The 25,282-nt window shown below is 42.7% G+C and overlaps 1 protein-coding gene across 2 annotated transcripts; it reads right to left on the bottom strand.

Moving 5' to 3' along the window:
* Positions 1-941: 941 nt before the first annotated feature.
* Positions 942-17,612, bottom strand: avpr2aa (arginine vasopressin receptor 2a, duplicate a). Of its 2 annotated transcripts, none has more exons than XM_084015281.1 (7): positions 17,280-17,612; positions 16,241-16,314; positions 10,337-10,716; positions 6,446-6,691; positions 6,086-6,232; positions 4,636-5,203; positions 942-2,868 (listed from the first exon to the last, which is right to left on the bottom strand). In XM_084015281.1, exons 3-7 carry the CDS (start codon positions 10,712-10,714, stop codon positions 2,669-2,671), a joined length of 1,539 nt encoding a protein of 512 aa, XP_083871407.1. In that variant the 5' UTR covers positions 10,715-10,716; positions 16,241-16,314; positions 17,280-17,612; the 3' UTR covers positions 942-2,668. The 2 variants fall into 2 exon arrangements, with proteins under 2 accessions (XP_083871407.1, XP_083871408.1); XM_084015282.1 differs by having other exon boundaries at positions 942-2,865.
* Positions 17,613-25,282: the final 7,670 nt, after the last annotated feature.

Genomic DNA, 25,282 nt, shown 5'->3' with positions numbered 1-25,282 from the left:
GGGACATTTACTTATTTTCCTGCCCTTGTGACAGCCACACAGAGGAGTCATTTATTTGCTTTATACCCCCGTCGCAGCCACGGATCTGGCAGGAAGCTCTGCCCCCACTGTAATGAAGAGGTGACCTTGAGTTTAGACATCAACCTTGCTTCCGCTCGGAAACCATAAGCATCAAGACATTCGGCATAAACACACACCGTAGGATCACGAAAACACAGTAGCCTACCCCACACACCATTTATCATGGGCTCTGACAAGGGGTATGACGGTGGTTGGATGATAATAGCTGCTGTCCTCTGTCCTCAGGAAACAAGAAAGACTTACCAGTAAATTCTGTGCAATGATGAGTCTAAATTTAGTGCTTGTGCCAGCAAACCCTCTATCTATTGGAGAACATTCATTATTTAGCTGTTGTAATGCTCACTAATGGTTGTGCGGTATAATGCACAACCAAAGTATGTCCGGGCCTCTCCCATCAATACGAAAGGGCTGGATGGATCTGAAACCTGGCCCTTTCAGAATAAAATAATCACCCTCCGACCTCTCAACTTCCTGGCCTCCAGCAGAAAATACATCAACACCCCGAGAGTTTGGGACAAGTTCATCTATTTCCTGATATAACAAAGTGAGACATGGGACGTGGTCGCCGTAGCCCTTTTGTCTTGGCAGAAAATCAAAGTGCTTGTGTCTGGGGGAAGAAAAAGAAACGCACAGCAACGTGCTGAACGCTCTGGCCGCACAGAGGAAAAGGTGAGGCTTCTCCTTCGACCCTGGCGAGGCCCCCTGGGACTCCTTAAAAGCATCCAAGCATTGTCCTGCTGAATAGCATAACACTGCCCTGTCATGAAAAAAAGGGATGATTTAAAAAAATAAATCACTATTGTACTGCACTGTAATCAGAAATAATCAGTTCGACAGCAAGCTGTGAATTCTAAGCTTATTTTATACACACAGAAAGTCACGTATACATACATATATTCATATAAAAAAAATGTCATAACTATTTTTAAGTCTTGTCATGCAGTTGAGGGGCATAATACATTACTCTTCATATGTTCTCTTAATATAAAAACTGTACACGGACATAAGGCAGTACCAGGGGGGAAATACAAATACACATACATATACACACAACACAAGAATAAATAAAAAGAGAGAGGAACACGTGGCTCGTGGTGTAACACAACCAGGGATTCCTGCTTCGGAGCGCTATCTTATAACATCGCTGACAATCATTCCGAGCCAGCGAGGAAGGCTCCTCTGAAAACGTCTACTGACATTACAGGCACTTGAAAGGACTGGAAGTATTTTCACAATGTGAAGCTTTTTCTTAAACTGCCGCGCCCTCGACATGACATGCAGTAGTTCCTACTACGTCTCGTCTGTTGAAGCGTTGCAATTATAACCTCTTAAGACCTGAATGGGTTCTTCACCGGAGCTTTAAACAGTCTTTGGTGTGTGATGTCCCCTCGTCGTCTACACATATCCCACAAATACACTTTACATTCGTTTTTTTTTTTTTTAAATCTTACACACATATAATAATATGTAATGTGCCTTACATTTTCAATAAATAGATTTTTACATCGTTAATCGCTGTGAATGGAATGTTTGTTTCCTTCTCCTACTTGGTGTTCGTGTTTCCTACATGATGATGATTGTGACAGGAAGCTAATTTCATGTACCACAGCGGTGGACGAAATACAATCGCATAATTGTGTCCCGGGTGGTTGAGGAAACCTGGATTGCTCATTTGTATTCTTTCGTTCTCCCGGCACTTCTGTTCTTTGTGAGTGTGTGTGTGTTTCTGTCTGCACTAATCCATCTTATTCCAGTTCCTTGTGGGGCGGCGTCTTGACTCGACTGCACCCTCCTCGTGAATGGATCGCCATCCTTCTCGCTAACGACTCACTCGTCTTTCTGGGAACCAGATTCCTCCTGTGCAAATATGAAAATCAGCCTGGAGCATCCGCCTCTAATCCACCTTCTATGACTCAACGAAATGTGTTCACGTTATTAGATTTCTACTTCTCAGGACTTCTCCTGCAGCTGTAACATCCATGTCATACCCTGTCTGTTCTCAGTCCGACAGCAGTCTCGCCCTCTCTCAGTATGTCTCTCTCTCTCTCCCCCTCAGCCTGCTGCTTTGTTTTCTCTACACCGAGAGCTCTGTCTGCTGCTTTGTACATTAGGCGTGCCGTAACGCCGTTAATGCACTGATCCACCCCTTGCATTCCTAGTGCTCTGCTGTTTTTGAGCAGGGGGAAGAGTTTCTCTCGTATGAATCGATGCACAGGGTCCAACCCAACCGCTGCGGAGCTGAAAATCTCTCTACTTTCAAGGCCGTTTTGCATTGCAGATGCTGACACTGACAGCTGCATATTCCACAGTGCCATAAAAACCACATGGCGCTGACATCCTCAGTGGCACCATTACTCTCTGGTGAGGTGCAGAGGACTGGTGATTACACGTAGAGGACTTGTTGACAGTACGGCTTTCCTTTTGTTGTCGATAACATCAGAGGTCAACATGCTTCTCAGGATGTGACACCAGAGTTGGCGGTGGGCCGAGTTCTGTGCAACAGTACGCCCCTGCGTCGGGCCTGTGTGCACCCGCCCATGCCTTCCCAAAACGTGTCTCCGTGTGTGTTTCTGTCCCGTCAGGGGTGTCAGTACAGGCTGTCCTTGGTGGAGGTGTGCGTGGTGGTGGAATCATCGGGCAGGGAGCCCCGGCGGCTGGTTCGTGAGCGACACTGCAGCAGGTTCTGCAGCTCCGTGGACACGCTGCTGGAGAACGCCGTGTAGATCCACGGGTTGGTGCATGAGTTCAGACTGGCCAGCAGCATCAGGATGGTGAAGGCCACGCCTGCTGGGGACACACACACACACACACACACACACACACACACACACACACACACACACACACACACACACACACACACACACACACACACACACACGAATGAGATAAGACAAGTGAGTATCTAATTGCATAGACAAGTACATAAACAAGCATTTGATTCAAATTGTAATTGTATTGAATTGTGGTGGTGGTGAACAGTGGTGGAACAGTGGTGGAACGAACTCCCGACCAATGTCAGGACAGCAGAGTCATTTGCCATCTTCCGAAAAAGGCTCAAGACTCACCTGTTCAGACTTCACCTCGACTCTACATAGCATGACCCACTAACACCCTCCCTCGACACCCCCCCCCCCCCCCCCCCCCCCCCGCAAAAAAAAAAAAAAAAAAAAAACTCGGATCGTAGCACTGTTACTCTTGAAGTACTACTTTACTCAGATGAGGACCTAACACTTGTTCTATTTTTTAGCTCTTACTGCATCGGCAATGATACGTCGTGGTTTCTTTGTTTCCTTCTTTTGACAAATGTACTTATTGTAAGTCGCTTTGGACAAAAGCGTCTGCTAAATGACCTAAATGTAAATGTAAATGTAAATTGAATGTCCAACTGGGGACAGGTGATCACAGTGTACATCACATTGTTCTCTTATGAAACAAACAGAAATATAGAAATAGAAAATGTCCCAGAGGGACAAAATCCTGCATACTTTTAACTAGTCATAATACTATATTACTTTACGTAATAACTAAAATATGCTTATTTCAATACAGCCAATTAAGGACAAAAGATGGGGGGAAAAAACGATTTTTGAATAATAATAATCAGCTGTGTGTGTTTTTGTGTGTGGTGGGGAGGGGGGGGGGGGGGCTGCCTGCCAGTAAAGACTCATTCATGTGTATGCACACTTGTTTTTTTGTTTTTGCATGTGAGGTACTTTGCATATGCAAGTGGGCTTCTCTGTGTGTGTGTGTGTGTGTGTGTGTGTGTGTGTGTGTGTGTGTGTGTGTGTGTGTGTGTGTGCGTGCGTGTTTGTGCCTGCACCCTTGCGTGTCTTGCTCCATGTTGAGGTTTTCGACTATGCATGCAAGTTGCTGCCATGATCGTGGTTGATGGAATGTCAACATCAAGCCATGTTGCAAAATCAGCAGGGGATATAAACATGTTATTTACTGGCCTCTTTGTCTTTACCTTCAGATCAGAGGTCACACACCCAGCCCATACTATAAGCCACACATCTACGGCTGCACTCGCCTGACTTGCTTCATCACTGGCTGCCAGTAAGGACATGAACAGATGCTGTTTTTGTGTGCTAAAATGTACAGTGGCCACAGATGTCATCCAGGATTTTCTGCTCGTGGGTCAAAACAAACATTGTTTTCGACCTTGTCATTCACTCACTGTTACCACATGTGAACTGGAGCTGTCCTTGGAAGAATGAGTGAGTATTTACACCCACTAACATGGACGACGGCATTGATCAGTGGTTGTTGGTATAAACCAGATCCAATCGTTTGGCTTTTGATTTTGGCTGCTTATAGTGGAAAGTAGATAGGGATTGCACACTGAGGGTAATTACACGGATAAACTGGGCTAAGGATCATCAATCCATCTGAGAAAAACAACTTAAGTGATTCTCTGGCATTGGTTTTAATCCAGGTGTCTATTTTTATAGCTTTCTGGCGGTGAATCGCACACATCGGTGAACCTGAACTCTATGAACTCAGGCTGGTATCGTGGAGAAGCATTACCCATAAAGCAGGTGTGTGACTGACCTTGGTCTGGAGGGCTGGGGTCCCAGGCCGCCCAAAGCTGGACAATGAAGAAAGGCGACCAGCAGATAGTGTAGACCAGCACAATGACCAGGGTCATCCTCACTGTCTTGGACATTGCTTTGGTGATGCTTGGAGGCGGAGTGGCTGGGGGGGGAGGACGGGCATAGTCAAGGGAGCAGCGGGGTGAGCCAGAGGTCACCTCGTAGGACGTGTAGGAGTCCTGGCAATCTGAGCCAGTCAGGGTTTGCTGCTGCGTTGGCAATGCTGCCGGAGTCACATGCTCACCATGGCAACTGCTATACTGGACAGCGGATGGTACATAGTCGTAACACTCTCCCGCTTGATTGTTATGAGGGTTGTTATTCACACCCTTTAAGAGCGTTCCTCTCCTGGCGTCCCCGCCCCCTCCACCGGACGCCAGTCTCCCCCTATCCCTCTCCCTGGCCCGCTCATCCTCCTTCTTAAAGCTGTGGAAGCGGAAGAAGATTTCATTCTTCTTTATCTCCGCCATCACTATCCTCTCTGACTTCAGGTAGATGTTGTTGTGAATCTCTCGGAAGATTCTGATCTGAAAAGTAAGATTACATATTATCATTCAAAGACCTATAGGCCCCAGCATTACGTTTTTATAACTGCCAGATTCAGATGCTTTTCTTTGCAGACAGCCTTGTTTGCATTTTGGCTTTAACATTGACAGGAAATGTGAAACCAAGGAGAGAGTGTGTGTGTGTTGGCGTTCACCGTCAGTCATAAACCACTCAGACATTTCTGTGCATTACCGTTACTCTTCCACTCTGATACAACCAGAAAAGCTACTATGAAATTTGATTGCAGCAAAAAAATAAAAAAAGGAAAAATAAAAATAATCATTCATACTTCTTAGTTTATTTTATTTTGTTACTGATTTTAAGGTTTGTTACTGCCAAACAGCTTAACAGAGGCACAATTTTGACATTGCAAACTTTCAGAATGATTTCTCTTCTCTTCTTTTTGCCGAAAACTACATCATACTTCTGAAAAGGTGTCCAAAAGGCCCCTCAATATGAAATCTGATCATGAAAAAAGGTCAAGCTTTCTATGTTTGGCTGAGTTCTGGTACATTACACTTCTTGGCGGGAGGTTCTCAGAGTGGCAGCAGCCATCTCAGCAGTGGTTCTCCAACTGCTGTGTTAATTAGGGGAAATGGCTGGACCCTGGAAATATCTTTCCCTAAATAGAGCCGCGGGGCCGATGGGAGGCAGCCCAGAATGCCTATCTACCCTAGGATGCTACATAACACCAACCACAGTCCCCCACGTGTCATCGAACAATGTCTGCCAATACCCTCCATGAAAACAAAACAGGATTTCATTCATGCCACGCGTTTCATTATTAGATAACATGTCATACAGTCAATGGGCATTGTGGGTGGTGCAGAGATCGGGAGCCAAGCCATTATAATCAGCATTACCTGACAGATGGTGATGATGAGTGTGGGCAGAATGAAGACAGCCATGGTCATCCATGTGACGTAGGCCTTCAGCCCCCACGGCTCAGCAAAGTGACCCCAGCACTCAAACTCTCCAGGATTCACTTCTGAGCGAGAGAAGATGAACACCTGACGGACCGAACAAAAGGAGGGTGGTCAGCACGCCTGGAGATATGACTGACGGTTTTCCTCTTCCATTAGCTGAAGTGCAATGACCTCGTCGAGCTAAAAATAGACCAACATCTTGAGTTCCACTGAAGAAATCAGGGTGTGAATGCCCGCTGAGTTCTCATTTCCTATTTCACCATATGTTTATGTGAGCACGTGTTCATCCCTCCCTACCTGCGGTATGCTGAGGACTAGCGCCAAGCCCCAGGCCACCATGACAGGGGTGTTCCAGCGGGACATTGATCCGCCCCGATAGGCCTGCAAAGGGCAGCAGATGGCTTGGTGCCGGTCTACCGTCATAGCAACTATCATGTAGGAGGAAGCAAACATGCCCACAATCTGCAAGTACTTGACGGATCGGCATAGAAAGTCAGGCCCCTGAAACCTCTCTGTGATGTCCCATATTAGCTGAGGAAGGACCTGGAAAGATAGAAAAAGAGACAGTTATTTATAGTGGAGCTTTTTTCCCAATTTGGCCTACAAGAGGAACTCTAAAGAGGAAGTCTGGTGATATTCTATATTTCTCTTATTGTGAACAAATCCCATGAAATGTGGGATCAATAAATGGATCCCACATTTTATGCACAAAATAATCAGTTTTTGCCCTTATTCCAAAAACAATATTGTTACTAAGCTGTTAACATGGCTAATGAAAAATGTTTATTCCACTAATATTCCCCTAATAATGACAATAAGAAGTCTTGGAAGTAACATTTACTCGCTTTCTTTTTGTGTGTGTATTTGTAGGCTACAATTTACTTTATAAAATAATAATAATACTGTTTAATAATTTATAATGACACGTATAGTTTGCTGTGGAGTGAAAAAAACTAAACTCGTGGAAAAAACCCTGATATATATAAATATCAGCAGCTGCGACAGAGAACACGCGGCAGGTGTGTCTGCAGCGGCGGGGGGAGGAGCTTCATGTCCGGACTGGTGACGCTCCGGAAATGATGCTTTACAAATGTTTGTGTTCACGTGCCGCCGAGTTCACGGGGGGCAAAGCACCATCACTTTAAGGATTATACGTTTTCTACCTTGAATAGGTAAAAAAAAGTTGCCTCTATAATGACGGATTTAGTGTACCTTGTAGGCCACCGTAGCTGTTTGAGGCTCTCGCTCTCTAAAGTGACAGCAGAGCCCAGCTGGAGTTTGAGGAGCGCAGTGGGAGCAGAGGGGCCGCTGGGAGTTGTTGTCCAAGGGCAGAGAGGCCGAGCGGACTGCGCTATCTTCGGCTTTGTGCAGGAAGAATTACAGAGCGTCGTTCAGACAGGTGAGTCCAACAACACACTGCTTACTCTCCACATGAGAACGTCAACAACCGCTCAATTGCCTAGCAACGCAGTGGCGGGCGCGCTATGCAGTGTGTAAAAATCATAGAGATATGGTAAAACTGTACAGTCACTCGGTTGTTGTTGTTGTGGAGTTTATATGGCTTGTAGTGCACGTTGTCTGCTTTGCCGGAATGTTTGTTTGTGTGTTTATACTGTGTATGCCGGCTACCCGTCACGTTGTCTGCTTTGGTGATCTTTTATTCTACTGTTGATTCTAAAGGAAGTTCGGCGCCGTTTTGTCCAAAGTTCGTTTTATTTATTATAATTGCCTATTTGTCTATATTTGTTGTTTAAACTTTCTAGTTCATTCTACTGAGGCCACACACAGGACGGCAGTTGTTTATTCATAATTGCTCATCAGACTACAGAGCCAACCTCTTGGTTCGGACAAAATTAGGTTTTGTTGCTGATGTTGTCCCACATGTATACATTGATCAAGTGTAGATGATTAACATATGATATATTTGATTGCTTACTGTCATAATTCTAATGTATAGACCTACCTATAGATTAGAATTATTCCTTTCCCAGGATTAGCATTATATAACAATAATGACTGACCTTAATGATTATTTTACTCTGATACCTTAGTATGCCTGTATCAGGCTGCGAGTGCCATTTGCTTTATTGTTAACATACTGTGTATCTAAAAAAACAACAACCTTACCTATAGCACTCTGATCATAGCACTGTTGCTTTTAAGGTACTTTACTCAGATGAGGACCTAACACTTGTTCTATTTTTAGCTCTTACTTTATGGCAATGATACGTTGTGGTTTCTTTGTTTCCTTCTTTTGACAAATGTACTTATTGTAAGTCGCTTTGGGGTCATTCCGTGTCATTTCATCAAATGCCTCCCACCTGACCATCTCAGAATGTCCTGAAAAAATTCAAGTACAAAGACACACTTGTTACTAGGACAAATCCAAAATATTAGGTCTCTACTCTCAATAGTTTTCTCATGAAACATCATTGAATGAAGGGTAGTTTAGACAGTTTTTGGCATCATGCTCTGAAAAGCCATTTTTAAACAGCAATATCTGGAAAACTATCTCACCTGTGGCCTTCAAAATTTCTACAGTGTATATCTGTTACTAATAGCCTCCAGACATGAAATATCAGGGGTGTAGCTCAATGATAACCTAGTATCATTATCAATATCAAACTTTGGAGACTTTTCTATTGTAATGTAAAATCTTTATGCTCAAATTAAGATTATTTGATTTGGTTGTGTAATGTATGTACTTAAAGTATGACAAAATGTACAGTCTTCAATATTATGCTATGTTTGTTCATGGTTTAAGACATTAAAAGCTGCTTTCAGCATGTTTAACTCACATTCAAGGACTTATTGCCTCTGTAAAAATTTTGAAGGCCACAGGTGAGATAGTTTTCCAGATATTGCTGTTTAAAAACGGCTTTTCAGAGCATGATGCCAAAAAACGTCTAAACTACTCTTCATTCAATGATGTTTCATGAGAAAACTATTGACAGTAGAGACCTAATATTTTGGATTCGTCCTATTAACAAGTGTGTCTTTGTACTTGAATTTTTTCAGGACATTCTGAGATGGTCAGGTGGGAAGATTTTCAGAAATCTGATGAAATGACATGGAATGACCCTTTGGACAAAAGCGTCTGCTAAATGACCTTAAAGTAAATGTATCTAAGTGTATATAGAAGAGTGTACAATTTACTGTAGTTGTATTCCTGAAATATTAGTTACCTACTGGGTCTCGGGGAATGCCCCTTCGGAGGAAAACTATGGCCGTAAAAGCCTAAATGCACATTTTAATGTGTTTGCCTATCCCCAATCGTAAACATAGTGAATTATTGTAAAGGCTGTGTGGATTTATGCCCACGCAGTGTGTAAATAGCTATTAATATTTAAATCCATTCTGACTGATCAGAACTTTAGCATGATTTATTATTTATTTATTTATCGACACCTTCACTGTGAGGTTAATTAATGAGTAGCACATTAATGATTTATTTGTATGTGAGAAGGCTCTGCTTCATTCATTAAAGGCTAGAGTTGGTAATGTTGACAAACTAGCTGAACCGAAAAACCCAGCCCAACTCGTTTCCAATGATAGCAGCTAGCAGCACAAGCTCCACAAGTTGCCAAATCAACAACATTCCGGCAGCACTGAGACTGTCGCTTTAGGGCTTGCTCCAATGCCCCTACCCCAAGATTATCATAATGAACATAAATGATGAACATGGCTATTGTTGTTTTTGACAGAACATATAATTCAGTGATTGGTGTCGGGATGTAATGATTATTTAGAACAAAATGTATTTAAGAACTCTACCTTCAAGTCCGTAACCGTATGGAAATGCAGTACTTTCAGTGGAATTTTTTTAATGCTGTGCAATCTTCAAGTTGCTGCCGGTTAGTCCGTCTAATACAGATGTCCCTTGTCTGAATTCATTTAGTTCTTAATGTGTTTTGGCCTGAATTATTTAGCTTACCCCCGAATGCATGATTTTTTCTGGCCACAGCCATAGTATTGCTATTGATCCAAGAAAAAAGCTTATAATTTAATTTAATGATCATTTTAAGGATCCTTTGTAGTTTTTTGAGATCACTTGAATAGAAGAGTTGTATTTTGACATTTTTCACATGACCAGAGAGACGATTATATCTATTCTGTAAAGTTAAAAAACATTTTCCCCAGTCTAGTACTTTGCGTTCCCGTGATGGTCACTAGTAGCTCTGAACTGACCTGAAAGAGCGCCACCACCAGGTCAGCCACACACAGGTTGACCATGAACACGTGCATCGGTGCATTGTGCTTCCTCCTCCTCAGCAGCACCCACAGCACAAAGCTGTTCCCCAGCGTGGTGAGAGCGAGCACCACGCCGAGCACCGCGATCTCTGCCCGAGCCAGACCCAGATCCCTCATCCTGGGCTGGGGCAAAGTGTGAGGCGTGATGGTGGACCCATTCTCGGGGAAGATCCCGAAGAAGGATCCCCCGCTGTGAGAACTGTTGAGGGAGTTCAGTTCAGAGACGAACAAAGAGGAGAAGTTGTTCCCCACGGTGGCGACCAGAGAGGAGAGGGCTAACCCATCCCAGTCCGTTTCCACACTGATGCTTTCCATTCCTGAAAGACAAACACAACGTTTCAACAAAGTGTTGATTTGTGAACAGCCTTTTTTTCCACCGGGATTCCAAATGGTGCAGAGTCAAATGACTGTCTGTGCCCAAATTTAACTCGGTGCAGATTTTTATCAAAACACAAACAATTCACTTGTTGGGTATGATCACCATGTCGATGTTGTGAGTGAACTTTTTTTATTTTTTTTATCAAACTTCTCGTGGCTGTTCAGCTGAGAAACCTTTAGTGATCATATCGCCAAACCAAACAACCCTGCCTTTTTATTTACGATGCGTGACTAATGACATGAGATTTAAGATTAATGACATTCTGGTACATATGTCACATTTTCAACATATAAATAACTTCTGTTATGCTATCTTATGTAATCAGGCATGAAGTAAAAGGAAGACCAATCATGCCGCCGTGTAAATATTTTTGTCACTGATTTTTTTAATAAGTCCTCAGTGTGTCCATATCTCTCAAAGCTGCCAGTTCTGTTTGTCCAGAATGCTATATTTACTTTAAAAAATGTTCTCAAGGTTGATTGACAGCTTTCCTCTCTATCCCACCATTCTTATTCTTTCACCTCCGTTCTCATAATCACTCTCATCCCATGCTTACCCCCATACATTCCTGCGTTCCCCCTGTTTTTACCCCCCCTCATTCTTTTCTCCTCCACGTCTCACACTCTCCCCTGATCTCAATAAACTTTACGTTTATTTGTCTTTACTTATAAATAAATGTCTCAAAAAGAAAAGAGAGTTCATTGGAATGAGATGACAATTTAAGAAACGGAGTCATGGGATGCTGAGAGAAGTCAAATAAACGGCACGTAGAAGAAAGTCTGGGAGGGGAAAAAAACGAAGGAAGATTAAAGAAGAGTAACGAAGGCCATGTGGAGAAAGGGCAGGAAAAGAAAAATCAAATGGCACAGAAAAGGTAAAAGAATGGAGTTGTGGAAATAGGAGAAGATAAGAAAAAAGCCGGTGGTCAAACATACTTCTAAAGGGAGCTATGTGCTGTTACCTAATGTGGATTGACACCGTAATGATGTATTATTTTGACGTATGTGCAAGGAGTGGTTAGGTATGTGAATGCTACTGAGTGCTTGGGAATTTTCCATGTCTAAAAATAGGAAGGGAACTATATTCATAGTATTGTTCAATTGAGTGTAACTAACAAGATTGTTCTCACTCCTCCACTGAGACCTAATGGCCAATTTGGAACCTGCTGCTGGGTGCAGGAGATAACACGGGCGAACATGTTGTCAAGTGTTACATGCCGGCTTTGCCAGAGGAATGTCTTCGGATGAACGCATGATAAGTCAGTCCAGCTGGACCGCTCCACTCAGCACGAAGGTAGATCCACGGGTGAAAGGATGAGAATCTGAGCAGAACCATTTCTCTGAAGACACACAAGGAGTCTTCGCTTTTAATTGACTCCCTGTTGGCCCACCAGAACACCACTATACATACAAGTCTAAAGCTGCATCGGTTTAGTGAGCTTTTATTATTCTGCTGAAAATATTGGCCCCGTCCAAAGGTCCTTTGGATCAAAGCTAATAATATTCTGTCTTTTTCTTTTTCTTTTTAAATTAGGGGGTTTAAACAACTAGGCCTTTTTTTCATCAAGGAATCTCTTGGCCTCTCTTTTTTTCTTGTGCCCCTCTCTGTAATTACAGCATAATTCATGAGAGGATTCTTTGTGCTGCTGCAGTCCTTTTATACACACACATAATCTCATTATGTAGCCTATATTTGCCCATGTGACACATTTCTGATGGGAAATCCCTTTTTTGCTGTGAAGATCAGGTGTAATGACTTCAGTAGGAGGTAGAAATGACTAAGAAGTCATGTTTAATCATATCCCCCCCAAATGAATCAATATGAATTAAAAGGATTAATAACTTGAAGGAAGAACCGCTTGCTTGGTGCCAAGAATTAAATGGGGAGGTGTACGAGGCGTCTCCTCCTAAATAGATTGACAAAGTCTTGTTCTGATTCTGAATGAGCCCTTGTTTTCCTCAACTCTTGAAGGGCACAACGTATTTTCTCCTAAATGTGCTTGTCTCATTTGCATGACTTGTGTGTCCAAGAAATCAAGATGGATTGTCTTCAAATAGCTCAGTGGCTCCACACAGGAGAGACCCACGCATAGCTCAAAACTTCTGGCACCGATGCTTCAGCTCCTCAGAGGAAATTCCTTAAACTAAGGGTACGTAGAGAGGGTAAATATTGTCTGCAGAATTGTGCCGGGTGCCGTTTATGTATTCCGTCTGCAAAAAAATGGATTCTGCGTTGCTCTCTCTTTAATAACAAAAAGCACAACGCAGCTTTCCCATCCGTCTGATCGAGTTAATATAAAGCACTAAATATTCCATCGCCCTGCTGGACAGAGTTAGTGCGGTGCCGTGGCTTCCTCTCTTTACTTTTAAGGCTTTCACTTTGATTAATGACGGAGGTGATTCCTCCCTCACTTTCCTCTCCAGAGGCAAACTGGTGTTCAGTCATCCATTTTCACGTTTTCACTCTCCCACACATGGCACTAGTGCCTCGGGGATGACAGAAACGGGTAGTAAAAGTTATAGCTGCCGAGCACATCTTTCAACATCTCGGTGCTCTTTTCTCGCCGTCACATGTTTCGGTCATCCCCCTTGACAAACTACGTAATGTTCCAGCTATGCCGAGATGCAAACATCATCTGTAACAACTGTAAAAACATTTTAGGAATTTTGTTAAAATGACTCATTTAGCTGTTTTCTGAATGTGACAGAATAATCTCAGTTTAGGGGATACTTTGGTCATAAACCTGATGTTATACAAACAATGTGAGGATTCCCTGTGAATTGGAATCGGCTGCAGCGACGAAAACTATTTTGAACGATGCAACAAGAATGTAATGCTTAACAGTTGATAACGGTGTGTTGGCATCTTATTCATGGTGTAAAATTGCCATTTTTGAAGCTTATTCACAAAAGCAGGCTTTACAATTTTTGATATTGAGATGTTTTCCTTTTTCATTTCTCTACAAACCTAAACTGCTATTGTTTTCCATTATTTTCTGTATGATATGAAAATGAACCAGCAGACCAAAATTGCCAGGTCTGCTTTAATATACGTCAGCGTTGCATTTTTGCTGCATGATAGTGCCCTTTGCCACAGATTGAAGTGAAGTCAACACTACTTTGACTTAAATCAATACAAATTAACTTGATATGCACCGCGACGGTTTACATAACAATCCAGTTGCTAATAGACTAAAATATATGAAACTCACGAAATAAATGCAAATAACACAGAAGCAGGGTTGACAAGATGGGTAGTGATGTAAAGTATCAGGGATTTGATTAAATCCACAGCTTTGGTCCTTTTAAATTGTGTTTACTCACGGTCAAATAAGAAACAGCTTTTTAACAAGAGTTTTAAATTTGATTAAAGTTTAAAACAGGAGGACACTCTTTGTTCATTTGTTTTGAACTTTCGTTAAACTGCAAATCTCTCACTCTTTCTTGCACACAGCCCCTTATTTGCAGTTAAAGAAGACACTGACAGTGTAGATTGAATCTGGTTGGCAGCTCTGAGGCTAATCAGTAGCTAACACAAGCCGGGGGTGGCATCAGTGGCAGACAAACAGGTGCTTAAGCCCTGCGTGCAATAATCCAAACATAACAAAAGAGCCATCCCTTCCCTGCCTGTCTTGTGTGTGCATGTCAGTCCCTTGATTAGTTCCCTTTGACCAGGTTTGACCCAATCATAATAACTAATGAGGACCCCTCAGTCCATAATGAATCACCCTGTTAATTTGCACTTCTTCCTCTATTCTATCCCTTCTCCACACCTGTTAATATCTCCTTTTTCACCTTCACCCACTCATTGTCTTTCCTTCAGTAACAAATCCACCATCTCCTGTCATAAAGGATCAAAACAGTCCTTTATATGCTTTTCACTTTAATTATCATCCCAATTAAGAGACATCGGCAGCAGGAAACAGGATTGAAATAGCACGGCCCAATCTGCAAATAAGCCAATAAACATACGAATGAAGCATTAGATAACACCATGCGATATGCTCAAGCCTTTTGTATCCTTTGCTGCTTTTACTGGTGTGGCAAGAGGCTTTATTTACCTACAGATCAATAGATTCTTACACAATAAAAGTCTGGATGAGTCATGTGGTGCCACACGACGGGCTGTGCAGACTGTCATCTACATGATAAAGCAGTAATGACCACGCTTTCTTCTTCAAGCTCCACATATCAGCAAATTAGTTGCCCGGTGGCGCTCCCCACATGCAGCACATATTCTCCGTCTGAAGGAGTCTGTGTATATTTGTGCATTTCAGTTTGTGGGGGCACCTGCTGGACTCGCATTAATTCACAGCTCCGTATCCATGATTTATTCCTCTCTTTCGGTGTGCGTCACTCAGGTTCCGGCGCCCTGACTACAGGCCATGTGAGCAATAAAAGTAAACACTTGGTTCCGTCTTGTCCAAACAACTCATTATATGTTAATCATGTGGGGCCACACCTCATCGCACACACTGAAATGGACACTAATGACTTGCATTTCAGCTTTCTATTCAAAAACATTGGCATAAGTTTTTTTTTTCCCATAATAGACCAGTCAACAGAACTGTGGAGGTCTGGTATTGAAGAAGGTACAAGGCCCCTTATCAGCACTGATAAAGCCCGTGCATAAGACCACTGACTGTTGTTCCGATTATGGATCATTAACCAGCACTCTGCCAACAAGCACGTGACAAACAAAGAGAGAATGTTTTTTTTTTCTGATATGAAATCAAGTAATGGAATCTGGAGAGCAGTGTTATCACATTAGCAATACGCAGGAAGTTTCTTATGGTTAGATCCGTGCCACACCATGAAATGATTCCCTTGGGGAAAAATAACAGCCATTACAATGATGATACAGAATTTTCCTGATGGGAGGCTACAATCAAAGAAGTCGTGTTGTGCATGTAATAGTGTGTCAAACCAAAAAAACTACTTTCAAAGCACTTTAGTTGATAAGAACGCTTCACTGCTGTCGATTACCAAAAAAAAAGATTCAGCCACACTGTGATTCATTGATTCAACTGACAAGCTAGAGACATTTCTTTTAATTGATTGTTACACCAGTGGAAACTGACAAAACACAGGCTTTCGTTGAGAATAGTACAGCTTGAAGGCTAAAGAGACTTTAAATAATTTTCCATCTATAGATTAAGTCATTATCCGTTGTGTATACAAATCAAGTCGGGCAACAATTCTGTTTACTTTGAAGCTACAGTCTTGTGTGCATCATCAACACACAACTGGTCTCATAAATCATCTGAAGACCTTTTGATTTTAAAATACGGGCAGGTCACACACAGGCAAGAAGACAAAGACACACACACACACACAGGCAAGAAGACAAAGACACACACACACACACACACACACACGCAAGAAGACAAAGACACACACACTTGCAAGAAGAAGAAGAGATGCAAATAAAAGAGGAGCGTGTTTGCCTCGCTGGCATCTTACCTTGTTGTCAGTGCATGGTAAGCTTTCTCACGCGTGTCCTGTTCTCTTGGTGTGCTTCGCTCTCCTCTCTGTGACTGCGGGACAAAGCATTAAACGGCATCACCATTCCAGTCCATTAACATTACATGAGAGAGCAGATCACATGAACAACCTGGCGGTTCCCTTGAGCTGATTTTAATCCATGGAAAGAAACTTCCGAGGACCACATGCTTTTTCAATTTGGCTGTGCCATTATAATATCTCCAATCAAGTACTTAATGCCAGACATACTGATGTATATGATATATATTACATATGTTGTAATCAGGACCGACAGGCTACTGCGAGTTCCATTACTTCATCAAAAGCTTTACGTACTGTGTCAATTTTGCCAATTTTGAAATAAACGGAAGACAATTACATTATATGCATCAACATATTTGCTATGCAAACTTATTTTCATGATGCTAATAGTTAATTTAAATGTTTCCAAATATACCTAATGTACAATCAATACATTAACTCACTTTAGTCATCCAAAACAGATGTAGTGTTATAGCACTGCTATAGAAACAGATTAGTTTTGTATTCCTCTTATTCGATCTTCTTAGTTGTTAAATCACACAGATTTTCTTCTTTTTTCTTCTTTTTTTTTAATGTTCAAAAGAAAAACGAGACCCACAGCTGTTACGTTAACGGTTACTACGTGTTACACTTATCAGAAGAATACGATACTAATGATGACAGCATGAAAAATGAGTGAAAAATAACAGTCGAAACAATTTATAAACTGCTGAATACAGAGCTTGAGTATCATGTGTCTCGTGTTGGAAAGAAACGGTAGATGAACAGGGAGATGACCTAGATTAATCCGTAAACAAATTAATTCACTCACTCTGAGAACTGGTTTAAGTTTCGATAAACTCCAGGGCTAATATTTAGTCAGTATTTCTCTGATTAGGAGGGAGGATTTAAATTTGAAGTATTCATGCAAGTATAAATATTGTGGTCAGTATTAGTTTGCAAATCAAAGACTGAGCCGTTTATTTAGGGCACTTACTTATGATCCACTTGATTGGTGCAGCTGTGGGAAAAGAAGCATTCAGAAATGGACCCAAAAAAATTCACATCTTCGGCACTGTCAATCCAAGTTCTTGGCGATCAGCTGGCTCCTCATCACAGCTGGTAGGATTTATTTTCTGTCAGTGTGACGAGTTCTGCAAGCTGTGTGTCCTTTCTTTTTGTGTGCCTCCTGGCTGAATTGACCTTGCTGTGTTTGAGTTCACAAGTATATGTCAGAGTAATCCATTTGATAGCCACGCGTGTCCCAGGTCCCTGTGCGTCACGTTACGCTCTTGCAATGTGCTGTGCCTCCAGCAACACCAGCAGAAATGAATCTGAGCTCCGTCTGCTCTTACCTCCCCTTCCCTCCCCCCCACTTTCCCCTCCTACTGGGTCAACCAGCCTGTCCTCTACGACTGGGGGTGGAGCATGGAGCCAGGGGTGGAGGGAGGGGTGTTATACATACCTATGAAGAGAGAGAGAGAGGCGGACAGGAGACTACTGGGTTTATCTCTGTGTGTGTGTGTGTGTGTGTGTGTGTGTGTGTGTGTGTGTGTGTGTGTGTGTGTGTGTGTGTGTGTGTGTGTGTGTGTGTGTGTGTGTGTGTGTGTGTGTGTGTGTGTGTGTGTGTGTGTGTGTGTGTGTGTGTGTGTGGACTTGTTTTGAGGTTAATGTTTTTGAGACGGAGAAGCGCCTCCTCTCATTGTAATGATTTATGCGTGATGTCATTGATACACACCACCAGTGTTTTTATTCAAAGCTTGCCCCTAGTATTTGCTTTCTTGTCCTTCCATCTCCCTTTGTTGTTGGCGAACAAGGGCCAGTGCACTTCTGCCTATCCAGGAATGCTGATTGGCTGAGTCAGCCCGGCCGGCTGCAGGTCACACCCTGAGCATACACACCGCAGTGAAGGTTAGACCTGAGGAGAAAAAAAAAAAGAAAAGAAAATGCTGTCTTTCAGTTTTATTATCACGCGGACACACGTGTGCACATGTTCACATGTGCACATGATGGGGATGACATGAAGCCGGTATACAGGTATACACAAGGTGGGAATTCATAAATGTATGCATTCGCACGCGCGCTCTTATGCACAAACTCTGAACATGAACACACACAAAAAAAAAACAAGTAGGCAAATGTTAGCAATGTACCCACATTTATTTTGACAAGTAAACTTCCTTAACCTTCCAGTTAAGAAAGACGCTGTAGTTCCCTGACATTGTATACGTGCTATATGGCCCCCAGCAGCGCACTCGGACAGACAGACGGACAGACAGCATGTTATACCCATGGGGCGCTCTCTATCTGTCTAGCTCAAAGCCATTGATCCTTGGCCGGCAGACGCTGTATTGTCCCATGATGTCACAAAAAGCCAGCGCTCTTCCTCCGTGCCGCCAGGTTCACATCAGATGTCTCTCCCAGTTGAACCGCTCGGTCCTGCTGCCGAGGAGGAGGGGCCGCCGGCTCCCTGAGAATCCCTCTAATATGATTATTCTGGCTCCTCTGGTCTTAGAGGACACAAAGCTTTGTTCATTTAACAGCTACACATGACACCTGATGTGCAAGAGAAGAGGGAGGGAGCGGCAACAATGAGAAAAAGACATTAGCTGGACAATGAAATCATATCGAATGTGGGACAGAGATGTTGAATGTAAAGTGTTTTACCTGGGAACACATTAACCCGCATTCTATACTATTATCTATCAGCGGGCAGGGCATCTCTCACACGTGATGTTCAGTCGCAGTTTAAAAGGAATGTTGAAACCTTAAAATATCTCTATCTATGACAACCGTTTCCTCTGTGATTTCTGGCTTGACATTCTCCCACATGTTGAGGCTTATTTCCAGCTCCTACTATTGTGCCAGGAATACAAATGACAGCTGTTTTCCTCTGAGAGGGATTGTCTTCTGCAAAGACCTTTCAATGACTCTTCTCTTTATCCAATCAGAGGTGTTGACAATCATTTATATTACAAAAAAAAAATGCATTTAGGTTACAGGCTCAGTCAGGAGCTGTCCTCTGCCTGGAGAAGAGACGGATGGAGACGGTCTTGGACTACGCTGAACCAGATCTACAAACAGTCACTCAATCAAGTTCACTTTTTAGTCCAACGTGTTTGGCTTCGTCTCCGACAGCGTCGGAGAATACAAACATGGCTACCATCAACCTCAACACAGAGAGAAGGACTAAATGTACACTCAAAAAGTCCAACCGAGCCATTCGTCTTCATGTAGGACAGCCCGAATTAGGCCAAATGTCTTAGGCTAAAAGGTGCACCTGGTTCTACAAAGTTAAGGAACATCTGAGGGAATCATTAACTGTCAGCCAACTCATGAATAACAGCGACAGACAAAGAATTTAGGATTCACCTTGTGTGATCCATAACCAGGAAAATATACTGCGGGAGATGACTTTGCCAACAAAGTGCTTCTTTATTTCTCTCACCTATTATGGTCATTATTCTTAGAGCTCTCGTCCATGACATTCTCCAAGCATGAATCACCTTTTGTAAACTTGTCGCAAAAATACTAAAAATACACACTCCACCTTTTATTTTCGATGTTGATGCTCTATAAAACAGAACTAAAGTCACTCAGTATTTGAAGTGACTGTCTATCCCACAATAACATGATACTTCTTTTATAGGACTGGCTCTCCTCGTCTCGTTTCACTTTTTACTATCTACCCATCTTCTTCTCTGCCTCCAGCAAAGTGCAATGAAAGTCAAAGGAATTTTTACTGTGGTGTTGGAGAAATTCAAGTTCTGCTGAAAACTGTTCAGTGTGTTTTGACACAGCTCTCGATTTTTCCATTCGCCTCCGTAATGTATAGGTGGCAGCAGAAATCGTATGAGATGGATAATTCAAACAGCTGGAACAATACAACAAACGATTTGCTTTACTAAAGGTGAACCTGCATTGCATGTAACGGGCCTGTATTAAATGCAGCAGGTGTATTGTACAGTTCCACATATGTAATACGTTCATTCTTACAGCCTGTCATTGTGTAATTTATTGGAGATATTTTATGGAACAGCCAAATTGAAAATGCATGTTGTAGCAGTTACAGTGAACTGTCCTTAGAGGAACCCTGCTGACTTTACACATCAACGTCTGTTAGGTATGGGGGAGTTCGACTGCATATGAGAGGGGAAAAACGTGGTATAAAGCCATTCCATGAGCTAATCGAATGTTTTTGCATAACACTAAACTCTATTTTATGAAGTAACCAGAGAGGTGACATTGATAAAGTGGAGAGACCCTTATTAATGAGACACTTTGGCGGGACACAGGACTGTTGAGATCAAGAGCACATGAGGTCCTCGCTACAAGCTACAAGTGCTCTGTAAACAAAACTCTTGCTGTTATAAAGTGCCGAAATTGTGAATGTGCGTCTTGTTTAGTCGATGTTTCACTTCTAGAGACGGATCGTCGGTGACATAATCTGCTTATATGATTTCAAAGCGCTGTGGAGTGGTGAATTAATTCATCATATCATAGCAAGCTCTGCGTATGGTCACAGTGTGATGGCTATAACCACTTTTCATAAAGGAATACTGCTATTATCTGTGTGTTTTGTCATTCTAATAGCTGTAGGTGACGTAGATGGATGAGCTGAATGGCAGACCTGTGGCTCTCACTGCCAAGTATCATGTTAATGGAAGCTTGTGAAGATGGATCTGATCCACTGTCTGGATGTGTGGATGTTGAATTGATACAAGAAAAGAAATTACGCCAACAGTGCTGCATGAGCACGATCCAGATCTTTGGCTAACTACAATAATTACATATTGAAGATAACCGGTTAGCCAGCAGGAAAGTATGGAGGCTTTTATGTGGAATGTCGTGTTCAGGAGGATGGGGATCTGCCACGGTCCAGGTATTTTGAATGGATTAATGAATATTAGCAATTATGAACCCAGTCTATTATTTGCTATGGACATGCAAGCTGAAAAGCAAAAACAAAAACTGCTTTTCAACTTCGATATCTTCAATTTATGAAGACACCTCTCTCCCCACAGATACGTTATTGAATATTATCGATAAAGCTTTGATGCAGGGCAGGCCATTGAGTATTTCTATACAGAGCCAATCAGCAATCAGATTAATTGCTTTATTGATCATTATTTGTAACATGTAGGTGACGATCTAATGATTAATCCAAAATAAATGTAAGATAAGATAACGTATACTTTATTGTCCCACGTGTGGGAAATTGTAGAGTCACCTATACATCATACACATGAAAGACTTTACATAATAAACATACATGCTGACAGTACAATGGAGACATACACAACAGCCTGCTTAGTACAACATTCTCCTATTCTCGGTATGTCGGATCGAAATCGGCCATTGGGATTTGAGAACAGATGGACTGGAACATTTCTCATTTTAAAATATATGTGCAGTCTCGGTGTTTACGTGTACCTTACAGTCCTGAGAGCTGCCTCTCCTGCAGAGGGGTCTGGGACACATACATATATTCAGCAGGGTCTTTGAAACAGTCAAGATGTCAATCCTGTCATCTTTCTCGTCTGTTTCTTCTCCTCTTTGTGGCCCCTCACCTCGTTCATATGGTCTGCTTTTTTCTGCTCAATCTCTCGGAGCTCCATAACTGCGAGATGGATTTTCTGTGTGCACCGCAAACACACAAAAGGCTCAGTTAAGTGTAAAGTAAACAACAAAACAAATATATTGGCCGAAACTATGAGACAACAGGAAAAGGAACGAAAAAAGCACAAAAGACAGGAAAGAAAAAAAAAACACACAAAGTGGACGAAAGACGAGACGATTAAACAGTGAGGGGAACCATGTTTACTCTGCGTAAAGATGCTTGACATTTTTGGAACCACTTATGGAGAGATGTGTTAAAGGATGTGCCGTTTGAGCCGTCAATCAGCTGCAACAAAAACAAACTTTGAAATCTCTTCCCCCCCGGGTAGTATTTTCCTCCATGCATTATTTGTCCATACATCCGTTGCTATCCTGCTTCTCCTCTGTGGCCGACAAAGTGGTTGCTAACAGGAAAAACAGGATAGTATAATCCAAGCGTAGTGGACAGAGGGCAATCTGCATTCTGGAAAAAGAAAAACAGACGCCACGAGGAGAAATAATTAGAGGTATCAAGTGGAAAGGAAGAGAGCGCGGTTGATTAGAGGAGCAGGAGAAGCGGCACGGTCGGTGCTTAGTGACGAGAAATCAAGATACGGGAACGGCGGTGACGTCGCGGTGGAATAACGTCCACGGTTCATTGTGCCCCACGGAGTCTCCAACGTGGTCGTCCAGAGAAAACAGGCTGTAAGCACAACGTGATGGTTGTGGGAGGCAGTGTGGTGGTGTGTGTGTGTGTGTACACAGAGCGTGTACATGAGTGAGCAGAGCAGTGCAGTATGTTTCCGTACAGATGGAAGTTTGTTTAGAGTAGCATGAGTGTGAAAAGTGAGTATGCAGATGGAGATGCAGATGTGTTGAATAGCTCTCTGTGTGCTTCAGGGGTCTCTGGGATAAGCTGGCTGCGTCGAGGCATTTTTTGGCCCCCCGAAATTCCCCCACAATTTCTCAATGTTAGTCAACGCCCCCGCCGACTCTGGACTGTGCATGTGCAACAGACCACGTATTGCATCTTCGTGTACATTATCGTTGCACGTGCACAAACATGGGTCGAGCTGGACCTGAGTCTTTGTGTGTATGTGGACATCTGAATGTGCTTAAAGGACTTTGCACGTTTTTCCTCAAGGTCAATGTTGATTAACACGGCAATGTCAATCCTTAAAAATACAAAACAGCCTGTAAAAGTGGCGATTTGCCAGAATCGATTGTTCAAATGCATAGTAGGAAACTGATCCTTGCACACTATTTCCAGTGAAATATTACAGCATCCAATCAATGAACACTACGCCGGCATACATATCCCACAATGCAATGCGGCAGTGACGACAATGTTCATAACAGACGATGATGGACATCTATAACCATTCAATGTTCTCCAGTAAACTTTTACGTTTTTTTATGAGTTCAAGTCACAAATCGACATTTGTTCATGTGAGGTAACGAGTTACCATGGTTACGTGTTTCCAACTGGCAAGGAGGCTCTAGGTAACGAGTTCAGTGCGTCCTAAAAGATACATCAAGTATGTTGAACCACCTATGTAGTACATAGTATGACATTTCTGACACAGCATATTTCTTGGCCTGAGAGTAACTTTCTGGTTAGCTTGCAACTTCTCCGAGCCAAGAATGTCTGGCACATAACGATCTGGAAACAAAACATTGTTGTTTTTACACTTTGGGTTTTGTAAGCAGTGTTAAACAAGTCATTACATAATAATTGGTGAGCTTGCAAAAGTGCTGATTTTGTCACTTTTGGCCAGGCAAGCTATTTAACCTTGAATCCCCTCTTTATGCTAAACTAAGTGGCGATGAATTGATTGGATGGGCAGAAAGTCTTCACTTCTTACACTGTATATTATCTGTGTTCTACATGCATTAAATGGCAATGGTTTATTTTGGCTTCTTCTGTATTTTGCATGTGTGTGTGTACACGTTGTGTACATTGCGTTACCTTGAGTCTTAATTGTCCTTGCATGTTGTATAATCCTACATGACTTTGTCTTTGATCACATAACCACAAACACACACGGCAAACCTCGGGTCAGGTGATTTTCCAGTAAAGGAGTAATAGTTGGTTTCTGGTGCCTCAGGCAACATATAATTAAGCTGCCATGTGTAGTCAGCTGTGTGCTCGGCACCTGATTGATGCAGGCGAAAGGGCAGGTATACACAATGCCCTGAGAAGGGGGAGCAATAGGGGGCCAATAGCATCTCAATTTTGCTCAAGGCCACCTGTAGCAGGTTAGTCCGGCTATGTGTACCTGCGTGTCTTGATGCGGTGCACATTTGAACTATGAGGAACAGTAGTGTGTTAGAGGAGCAGAATGGTCCAGAAAACCACGAGATGGGCTGCAGCTGTTTGTTTAGACAGATCTCCTTGAATCCTGGAACATCCCTCTGTAAACACCAAAAGATGGAGCGCGTTACACCAACTGGACGAGATGGATGAAGAGTAGCGGCTGGAAAAAAAACATTGACAAAAGGCCGTGCATCAATTCTCTTTGTAAATATAAAGTCCGACATAACTGGAGGAGAATATAAAGCTTTCCATTCAAGCGCTGTAGCGAATGAAAACAACATAAAAGAAAACAGTCAAAGCAAATCCGGGTTGAAAAATCATCTCCAGTCGTTTCACCTGAAGGTGGAAGATGGATTGTCGGCTTTCGTACCATCTGTCAAAATGAGCATTTGTTTACGTCGTATCAAGAAACCAGCGTTGCCCCCTGTAGAAAAGGACCTGTTTGGATACGAGGTGTGTGTCTACGCCGGTGCATGCATGCGCTCCCGAAAGCATGCATGTTTCCACCTACTTATCATGCGACGTTCTGCGTGCATGCGAGTGCTGACGTCACGCTGTTAATGATGATTACGGTGATGGTGTTTATTTATCTGCAGAGGTGGAAAAAAGCGTGCGGCGTTTGAATGAGCGCAGTGTCGTTGGGCTGCAGAGAGTGGCGTGCCGGCCAGGAAGGGAGAGGGAGCGAGGACGACGGAGTGGGGGAGAGGGGTGAATGGTTGTCTGTGTGGGGAGGGAGAGAAAAGAGAGAGCCTCTTGTGGTATGTTTACATGTCAATGTGGTTCCTCGTCTGATTGATAATATCTGTGTGTTTGAGTGTCAGTGTGTGTGTGTGTGTGTGTGTGTCACTGAGTGAGTTACCACACTGAAATCTTGCACTTCCCCATGCTATAATTTAAGTGGGGCCATTATGTCTATTATGTACTGTGTTCTGCAATGATATGTTGCGGCATATAATTTCATTTACTACCTCTTTGGACACTTAGGAGTCATATCTGTCCTGGCTCGGAGGAGGGAGTGTATTAAAAGACTTGCTCCTTGTTATTTCAGCGTTGTAATTCATCCAGCGTGAACCCTGATCCCCCTC

The sequence above is a fragment of the Eutrigla gurnardus genome (assembly GCF_963514095.1).
Source record: "Eutrigla gurnardus genome assembly, chromosome: 8".
NCBI lineage: Eukaryota > Metazoa > Chordata > Actinopteri > Perciformes > Triglidae > Eutrigla > Eutrigla gurnardus.
The sequence above is the reverse complement of the archived record's forward strand: the minus strand, read 5'-3'. Positions and strand labels throughout refer to the sequence as shown.

What these genes read in the sequence shown, in the direction of transcription:
- avpr2aa (XM_084015281.1), bottom strand. Translation starts at nt 10,714, where the DNA reads ATGGAAAGCATCAGTGTGGAAACGGACTGGGATGGGTTAGCCCTCTCC. An exon ending in TAGTCCTCAGCATACCGCAG is followed by an intron (nt 6,233 to 6,445) that starts GTAGGGAGGGAT and finishes TCGGTCCGTCAG; the next exon opens with GTGTTCATCTTCTCTCGCTC. An exon ending in CCCCAGCCCTCCAGACCAAG is followed by an intron (nt 2,869 to 4,635) that starts GTCAGTCACACA and finishes GTGTGTCCCCAG; the next exon opens with CAGGCGTGGCCTTCACCATC.